The 9,297-nt window shown below is 37.9% G+C and overlaps 2 protein-coding genes across 2 annotated transcripts in view; both read left to right on the top strand.

The window, feature by feature from the left end:
- LOC108238410 (lysosome-associated membrane glycoprotein 3) overlaps positions 1–1,886 on the top strand; it is a 4,925-nt gene extending 3,039 nt beyond the window's left edge. Inside the window, exons 4-7 of the mRNA XM_017420432.3 lie at positions 356–481; positions 762–834; positions 920–1,090; positions 1,374–1,886. Of these exons, the coding sequence (XP_017275921.2) occupies positions 356–481; positions 762–834; positions 920–1,090; positions 1,374–1,510 (507 nt within the window). The 3' untranslated portion in view covers positions 1,511–1,886. The remainder of the gene's footprint in view (positions 1–355; positions 482–761; positions 835–919; positions 1,091–1,373) is intronic.
- Positions 1,887–4,729: 2,843 nt separating this feature from the next.
- Positions 4,730–9,136, top strand: mccc1 (methylcrotonoyl-CoA carboxylase 1 (alpha)). Its single transcript, XM_017420401.3, has 14 exons — positions 4,730–5,025; positions 5,453–5,496; positions 6,043–6,182; positions 6,292–6,387; positions 6,538–6,659; positions 6,786–6,933; positions 7,012–7,133; positions 7,213–7,324; positions 7,766–7,847; positions 7,932–8,059; positions 8,129–8,312; positions 8,452–8,561; positions 8,666–8,882; positions 8,979–9,136. The coding sequence occupies exons 1-14, from the start codon at positions 4,970–4,972 to the stop codon at positions 9,071–9,073; spliced, it is 1,656 nt and encodes a 551-aa protein (XP_017275890.1). The 5' UTR covers positions 4,730–4,969; the 3' UTR covers positions 9,074–9,136.
- The last annotated feature ends 161 nt before the right edge of the window (positions 9,137–9,297 follow it).

Genomic DNA, 9,297 nt, shown 5'->3' with positions numbered 1-9,297 from the left:
ATATGTTCATTTTTCTTGTTAAAACTGTAAACATATTTCCTGTTTGTTGATGTTCTGAATAAAAATATAATTGGTTGCTTAAAACGTTTACACAGTAAGGTATCTGTTAAATGTGTCCAAAAATGTGGAAAAGCAACTCAGGTTTTGTTAAATGTTTGAGAAATTTTGTTCTCGCCCACTACGTTTGCTCACATCCTGTGCATCTCCTGGGGGCTAAGCCCCCCTTGTTCTTAAAACCTAGTGACGCCCCTGGTGTTACAACAAGACAGAAAGAACAATCTGTAGGTTTATTGCAACTATTAAAAAATGATAAATAACTTGTAATTAAAGTAAATTTCCCTCCTTGTACATTTAGACGAGCTGGTATTTCAACCTGGAGCCATCAGTGGTTCGGATCGTCGGTTCCTGTGGCAAAGAAGAAGCTCGTCTTTCTCTAACGCTGCCAGACAGTTCTGCCAGTCTGCAGTTCACCTTCAGGACGGTAAATAAATTAAATCACATCATAAACACATTGTGTATATTCATGCTCACGTGAAGATGAAATGTTCTCCCTGTGTTTGGTTGGAACGAAGAAAAAGTGGAGCGAATAAAAATCTTTAACATCTGCAGCTTCTAGATATGAAGAGCAAAAACATTTAATTTTAAATTAATGTTTTATTTGGTTTAATATGGGAACCATGTAAAAGTTCAAGAAATGTTGTTTTTAACATGTTCCAGGTTCAATAAAAACACCATAATGACTCTTTAGGTTTTGTCTACAGGAAGGACAAAATTTTTATGTCTCTGAACTAACGGCTCACTTGTTTCTTCAACCACCCTGCTATGGATGCCCCAGTAAGAAAGATTTGTCCTCTCAGATAAAACATTTTTCCTAATATATATAAATATAAGTTTCTGTCCTACTTCTTCTCCCTCACAGAAAGAAATTATTCCGGGTCGATGACCCACAAGGAGCTTTTCAAAACAGCCAATAATCAGAGTTTCAGATGCCAGTCAGATTATCTCCTGATGGTTTCTTCAGAGCTGAGGATCAAGCTGGTTCCTCTGCAGATGCAAGCCTTCAGCATCCCCAGTGGACAGTACGGGAAAGGTGGGTGAGCTGGAAATTTGAGGCATCATGAGATGATCAAGAAAACAGCGCAGGTTGTCTTGTTTATTTTAGATTTGATAGTTTTAAATTTCCTCCTCCTCTAAGGAATTAAATCAGTGCTGATGTTTTACATTTGTTAATTAATTAAAGCAGTGAAGTAAATGAATCAATGCAAAACATCAAACTTATATGAATAAAACCTCAAAACAGATTTTTTTTACATGTGCATTGCACAAATGGAGGACTTTCATTTTGCTCCCTTCCTGTTTTTTCTTTGTTTCAGAGAATGAGTGTTGGGCTGATTTTAACAAAAGAAGCATTCCCATCATCGCCGGCTCTGTTGTGGTCGGTATCATCCTGTGCATTGTATTGATCTTCCTGTTCATCAGAGATCAACACAGTGGATATGAAAGGCTTTGACCTTACTGGAGATTTTCTAATGGAGTTTCCCATCATCACAGATACCCATATATAACCCATAACTTTATGTTTTACTGTTCTAGTATTTTAATTTAATCTTTAAACACCATATATATTTTGTTTTTGACCTTGTAAGGAAACAAAAATCAGTAACTTTTGTATTTTGTATAACTAAATTTCAGTGTTACAGTATTTTTTATTAAAAATATGAGTTCTTCCTGATCAATTGGGCAAGTAGAGCAGCTGCAACATCCCTTCACCTTATCACTGACACATTTGTATTTCGTTTTTATCAATTCTAATTTTACCTTTATAGTTACAAACAATGAATAAATTATTTAATAAAAAAGATCAAAAGACCAAATAAAAAAATATTGGCTAAATTCGACTCCACTCTCTCTTATCTCCCGAGTTCAGTCCAACTCATTGAAATATATTAAATTATAAATACATGCCGATTTTCCAACTCAGCTGAACATTATAATTTTGCCACTATCACCACACTACTTGGTCATGATCTGTCAACAACACTTATACATTATAAGACAGTGTACACTGGTTATTAAGGTATTTTCTGAGTATTTAACCGTGTGAGCTGAGATTCAGGCAAAAAAACAAAGTATAGGAAAATACTTCTCTTGTTATTACACTTTCTTTGACGATCTTGGGTGTCTTTGCTGCCCTCATGTGGACAAGAAAAGAACTGCAAGAACGAATTTAAAAACTGACATATTTGGGTAGGAAGATAGCATTTATACTATTAAAAAAAATTGTTAAATACTTTTTAAACCAGTAACTTTTTGTAAATGTCTAGAACTGATTTTGCATTTAACAGTATTTAGTTAAAACAAACAAACAAAAAAAATGCTGGTCTGCAATTGATAAAGAGACCAGCGTCAGTACTACAACCTAAATTGTCATACTATGTCGACAGTGCCAATACATTACAAAAACTTGTTCTATTATTATTGTCATTTGTGAGTACTAAACCGTGTTAGTTTTACGATTGAAGCAAAGAAGGACTTATGAGACCATACTTCTCTTGTTCATTTATTCGTCTTTGATGGTCGTGAGTGTGACTTTGCTAACAACAAAAGAACTGAAACAATAAATTTTAAAACTGACATATATTTGAATAGGTTGATATAATTTTAAGCTTTCCCTACGATCACAAAAAACTCGTATTTTTTGAAGTTCCTGTTTTCGCATTTTACTAACATTTAAGGATGATATGTAGAAAACAGATTGTTGTCTCCCTCTAGTGGCTTTACAGAGGAACAGACACTCTTAGTCGTCAAGTTGCGTTAGTATTAGCTTGCTAGCACTTCCTATACGGACTTTCAAAATAAATGTTACTAGTTTAAGTTTTATTTTAAAACGTATCTATACGGTTAAATAAATACTATCATTTTGTTAAATACTTTTTAAACCAGTACCTTTTTTGCAGATGTCTGCAACTGTTTTTAAAGTAGTTAGCGAAAACAAACAAACAAAGAAACGCTGGTCTCCTGTTAATAAAAAGACCAGCGTCTGTACTACAGTACAAAATTGCCATGCTCTGTTGACAACATGCGTAATATAAATTAATATAATAATTATTAAGGTCTTTTGTGAGTACTAAACCGTGTGAGTTGTGCGATTGAAGCAAAGGAGGACATATGAGACTATACTTCTCTTGTTCATTTATTCGTCTTTGATGATCGTGAGTGTGACTTTGCTGCCCTCTTGCGGACAACAAAAGAAATGAAACAATAAATTTTTAAACTGACATATATTTGAATAGGTTGATATAATTTTATAATTTCCGTACGATCATAAAAAACTCGTTTTTTGCAGTTCCTGTTTTTGCTTTTCACTAACATTTAAGGATGATATGTAGAAAACAGATTGTTGTCGCCTTTTAGTGGCTTTAGAGAGGGACACTCTTAGTCGTCAAGTAGCGTTAGTATTAGAATGCTTGCACCTTCTGTACGGACTTTCAAACTAAATTTAACTAGTTTAATAAAAGTTAAGTTTAATAAAAGTAGTTACATTTATTTTGAAACGTATCTCTACGGTCAAATAAATACCGTATGCTCTGTTGACAATACCAATACATAATAGGAACTAATACAATATTTATTAAAGTCTTTTGTGAGTATTAAACCGTGTTGTGCGATTGAAGCAAAGACGGAAAAACAAGATTATACTTCTCTTGTAGATTCATTTATCTTTGATGTTCGTGAGTGTGACTCTGCTGCCCTCTTGTGGACAATAAGCAGAAAATTCAAACTGAGATGACAAAGATCAATTAGATCCGTTTTAAAGATAAATAAAATCCGTTTTAGGCATACTGCCACAAAAATAAATAAATATATACAATTTAAAAAGATCTTTTGGAGTTTCTAGTTTTATTTTGACAGACGATAGGATTACTTGTAGAAAAAAAAAGAATAAAACGTAATGAGTTAGGTTATATTTTTAAACGTTTACACCTGTTTTTTGCATTTATCGGCAGTTAATAAAAAATACCTGTGGTGACTCCTCCGGTGTCCCGTTTACTATTACTTTGATAAACTTTTAAGACCGTGTACAAAAAATTTAGTGTCGTTTGTAAGCACTAAACACTAAGCTTTGATATTGAGGCAAAAAGGGAAGTGCGTGAACATCTTTCTCTTGGTATTTCATTCGTCTTTGAAGATCCTGAACGTGTCTTTGCTCTTGTGGACACTATGAGAATTGCAACAGCAAACTTAAAATCAAACGACAAACAATAAAATGTAACAGTAAGATAACGTTTTATTCTTTCCATTTTATAACACACAAAGAAAAAATGCTGGTTTTAAATTCACTTATAAGAGAAACTTTCTAAATAACGAGGTTACTTTGAATTTTTAATTATAGAATCTTTAGCTGTAGAAAAAAAGGCAAACTACTTTTTGTTATTATTTATTTTTCTTTACCAGGTTCTTAGATGCAATAACAATAATAATAATAATCAAACATAAACTGACACCCATGGATGCAGTCTTACAGTTAAAATAACAACTGAGCCATCAATTTATGATTTACAAATTATACATTGATTATCTATATAGATATATTATATATTTACATTTTTCTGCGTTGTCACCATCAATCTAAGTGAGACGTGCTGCCCTCTTGTGGTGTTAATCTGTAACTGCAGTGTCCTCCCCGCCTTCGCGTCTCTTTTTCTGATTGGTCAATGATCACTACGGGTCCTCGGTGTGGCCATAGATAACATAATGATAAAAATACATTAAATAGATTGTGTTAGTGCTTTTATCAACAGAGTTTAGTCGCAGAAGTATCTCACGTTGATTGAGGATTGAGGATAAGGATTTTAGCCTGTTGACGAAAAAAAAAAATAATAATTTGATTGTTTAAATTATTGCTTCGCTTTTTTTCTCTTGCCCTCTGGCTCGGGTTTGTTGTTAGCATCGCTAGCAGCTGGTAGCTATGGCTGCAGTTATTCTGAGTTTTCCAACTCTGCAGGGCCTGAGGATATTTACACAGTGAGTAAATAAGTTTGACAGGTGGTTTTTCTGTCAGAAAACAGGCTTTTCTCCGCTGTTTTGGTGTTATTTTAGCTCAGTTTTAGCGTTAGCTTTCAAGATTGTAAGCAGTTCCGTGCTAACCCCTCAGATATCTGAAAATAAAACTATTTGATCTGTTAACTGTCACCATATTTTACATCCATGCTAATTTTCCCATTCTAAATCTTAATGTAATGTTGACATTTTTTAATGCGCAATGTGGAAGATGAGATCAAATGTGAGCAAGGTTAAACAGAAGGGTAATGTTTACTGTTGAGACCACAGCTTTATTCTGCTCATATTTCGCTTCATAGTTACATGAATCAGCGTGTCTTGCACTGTAGTTTATTGTTATTTGACATATGTCCAACCTTTTACACTCTAAGGATGTTTTTATTCTCTTTAGAAAACTCTCATGGACCAAAGGAGGCGTGAGGCTGGTTTCAGGAGGTGGGTACATTTATTATCCAGGTGATGTTTGGGTTTTAAAGAGTCACTCTTAACTTGCTGGGTTAAGCCTACATTTAAAAGCCACAAGAAGTATCTGAACAGTGTGATGAGCCTCAGTTTATGATTCAAGCTGGAAACGTCTCCCCTTTAGACAAATTAAATATTTAATGCTCCAGCTAACTTCATTTCATTATCGTCTTAATTATCTTTCAACACAGTGACTGCTTGCCAGTAAATCTCAGCTTGTTTTTGCTCAGATTCATGCAGATATTTTTCATTTTGATAGTGGAGAGCTTTAAGTCTGCAGTGAAAGAAGTTGATGATTTCTAATACTCTCATTGTAACGTAGTTTTAGCAGGCAAGGGCTTAAAACTCAATGCTTTTACAATTTTCTGTAAAATATTTTTAAGAGCTCAAACTAAACTATATATGCAGAATATTGTATTTGTGCTGTGCCAACATCACCCTGCATCCCGAGAATGTTAACTCAGTGTTAACGATCTTAAATTAATTAATTGAACTTTTGATTAAAACTAAACTCTGCAGGGGTGGGAAGGATCGAAAAGGTCCTGATTGCCAATCGTGGGGAGATCGCATGTCGTGTGATGCGTACGGCGAAGAAGATGGGCGTGCGTTCTGTGGCGGTGTACAGCGATGCAGACAGACACTCCATGCATGTGGCCATGGTGAGACACTCCATCAAATATTCTCCTTACCATGTTTGGTTCATCATTCTCTGAACATAATGAGGCATCGTGATGTTAAACTGTTGTTCTTATGTTTTGTGTTTTGCAGGCAGATGAGGCTTACCACATCGGGCCGCCTCCTTCCCAACAAAGTTACCTCTCTATGGAGAAAGTTTTAGAAGTGGCCAGGAGGTCAGGATCACATGTGAGTGACACAACAGAAGAGTATTTTATTGTCAACCAAACAACTCGCGGCACATTTTCTCCTTAAAATCTCAGAGGTTTTTGTTCTCCATCCTTTTTATGATAATTTCTACCTTTCTCCTCATGAAATGTTGTGTATTTGTGTTTGCAGGCGGTCCATCCTGGTTATGGCTTTCTGTCAGAAAACACAGAGTTTGCAGAAGCTTGTAAAGAGGAAGGAATCATCTTCATCGGGCCTCCTTCCTCAGCCATCAGAGACATGGGCATTAAGAGGTGACCCACCTTTCTAAAACACACGTTTTGGAGTTTTTCTGTTGAGGACTGGACGTCTCTGCTGTATCCAATACTGACCATATTTGTAATGAAGTTATAATTAAAGGAGCTTTATTTTTTTCTCAGCACATCCAAACATATCATGTCAGCTGCCGGGGTGCCAATCATAGGTGGTTACCACGGAGAGGACCAATCAAATGAGAGGCTGCAGGCGGAGGCTGCAAAGATTGGTTATCCTGTGATGATCAAGGCAGTCCGTGGAGGAGGAGGGAAGGTGGGAGGAAGCAGAAAAAACTGAAATAACCTTCTCAACATAACTGCAGTGAGTTTGATTAAACCTCGTGTGTTTTAGGGAATGCGTATCGCCCGCTCAGACTTGGACTTCATGGAGCAGCTGGAGTCAGCGAGACGTGAAGCCAGGAAGTCCTTCAACGATGACGTGATGCTGATTGAGAAGTTTGTAGAGGATCCCAGGTACAACAACACTCAGAACCATTTGGTTTTTTGTCTGAACATACAGTCAGTTCTTAAATCTCCTATCATGTGTTTACAGACATGTGGAGGTTCAGGTGTTCGGGGACATGCACGGTAACGCTGTCTATCTGTTTGAGAGGGACTGCAGCGTCCAACGGAGACATCAGAAGATCATAGAGGAAGCTCCAGGGGTGGGTGATGAGTGGAGCTCGCAGATGCTTTGAACGAGTTACTGTGAATTTGATCCAGTTTGACCAAAACAAAAGGTTTTTATTCAGCATCTTTGCAACAAGTAACTCCTGACTCAATCAATCATTGTGGAAGACATTTTTCTCAATATCCCTTGAATTAATTTAGTAAAATTATGGTTTCAATGCTGGCAGCTTTGTCTAACTGTTCTTGTGGTCAGTGAGGCTTGAAAAGAAGCTGAAAGACTTTGTATAAGATATATATTGAGTATAGCATTTTGACTCAAAGGTGGCGATAACAGCATCTTTTTACTTTTAATCATGATGGCTTAAAAAATCCTTCACCTGAGATCTAAATTATGTGGATTTGTTGTATAGAAACTGATCCCTTGTGAACACATTTGTCTGTTTCTTTTCTCCATATTTTCCCCTGAACTTTCTCAGCCTGGGATAAGCCCTGAGGTTCGGAGGAAACTTGGAGAGGCAGCTGTCAGAGCAGCCAAAGCTGTGAACTACGTCGGAGCAGGTGAAGACACACAAACCTAAACACATCCCACCTCAGCAACTTAAACGCCTTAAACACTGTGCCGATTATGATATATTCCTGCAGGTACTGTGGAGTTTATAATGGACGCCCAGCACAACTTCTACTTCATGGAGATGAACACCAGGCTGCAGGTGGAGCATCCCGTCTCTGAGATGATCACTGGAACCGACCTGGTGGAGTGGCAGCTCAGGGTGAGACACAGAAACCTCTCAGGAAACCTGGAGCATTTATACTAAAAGACTAATAGAACTCTCCTCCAGGTGGCAGCAGGGGAGCCCCTGCCCCTCCTCCAGGAGGACATAACCTTAAGGGGCCACTCTTTCGAGGCTCGTATCTACGCTGAGGACCCAAACAATGACTTCCTTCCTGGAGCGGGGCCTCTGCTGCATCTGTCCACGCCTTCAGCAGACCAGCACACACGCATAGAGACAGGAGTCAGAGAAGGTGGGGAACAAATGTTCGGCAGTCCAATATTTTATGCATTTAGCACATTTTCCAGCATTGCACACAATACCAACATAAAAAAGATAAGGATGAGATAAGTTTATGAAACAGGAAGTGTTACAGCTGTGTTTGAATGCAGGGGATGAGGTTTCAGCCCACTATGATCCAATGATCGCCAAGCTGGTGGTGTGGGGGGAGGACCGGTCTGCTGCCTTAAAGAAACTGCGGTACTGTTTACGACAGTATAACGTAAGAAACCCGTTTGGTTTATGTTTAACATGAATTGTTACAAGAACAAAATGCCTGTTTGTAGTTCCATCTTTCCTCTCTGTCTCATTCTGTCGTGTCTTCAGATTGTGGGTCTCAACACTAACATAGACTTCCTGTTGAGCCTCTCGGGCCACCCGGAGTTTGAGGCTGGAAATGTGAGTACCAGTTTCATCCCTCAGCACTACGCCGACCTCTTCCCCACCCCGAGAGTGCCATCTGGGGCAACGATCTGCCAGGCCGCCCTGGGGCTGGTGCTGCAGGAGAGGAAACACACACAGGAGTTCACACAGACCTCCACAGGTCGGGACGTAGGGCTGATACCACTGATGTGACGGCAAAGACAGCTGGAAGACTGAGCGTGCATTCATCTGCGTGGTTTATTCTGTTTGTTCTTAGATCCTTTCACTCCATTTGGTTCCAGCAGCGGTTGGAGAAATAACATCCAGTTTAACAGAAATATGAAATTACAGCTGGGAGACAAGAGTGAGTAACACACACACTCACACACACACACACAGAGGGATGTTTCTATGATCTGTTCAGGAAGATAGTAGCAGAATTATGGGAAAGTTTAAATACCAGAGCTAGAAATGTTTTTTTTTCCTCTTATACAATAGTTTATTGTAAGAATAATTTGAAAACTGCTTACAAGAATTATTTAATGGGTTTGGGCCTTTTGGCCCAGGCCTAGGGTTAGGGTCTCCTCAGGGTTGAA

The sequence above is a fragment of the Kryptolebias marmoratus genome, linkage group LG24 (genome assembly GCF_001649575.2).
Source record: "Kryptolebias marmoratus isolate JLee-2015 linkage group LG24, ASM164957v2, whole genome shotgun sequence".
Classification (NCBI taxonomy): Eukaryota; Metazoa; Chordata; class Actinopteri; order Cyprinodontiformes; family Rivulidae; genus Kryptolebias; species Kryptolebias marmoratus.
Note: the sequence above shows the minus strand (reverse complement) of the source record. Positions and strands in the feature narration are given on the sequence as shown.

Excerpts from the sequence above, each read along its gene's own strand:
- mccc1 (XM_017420401.3), top strand. The coding sequence starts at position 4,970 with ATGGCTGCAGTTATTCTGAGTTTTCCAACTCTGCAGGGCCTGAGGATA. Across the intron at positions 6,388-6,537 it reads CCAGGAGGTCAGGATCACAT|GCGGTCCATCCTGGTTATGG; the intron begins GTGAGTGACACA and ends TTGTGTTTGCAG. Across the intron at positions 6,934-7,011 it reads TCCGTGGAGGAGGAGGGAAG|GGAATGCGTATCGCCCGCTC; the intron begins GTGGGAGGAAGC and ends CGTGTGTTTTAG.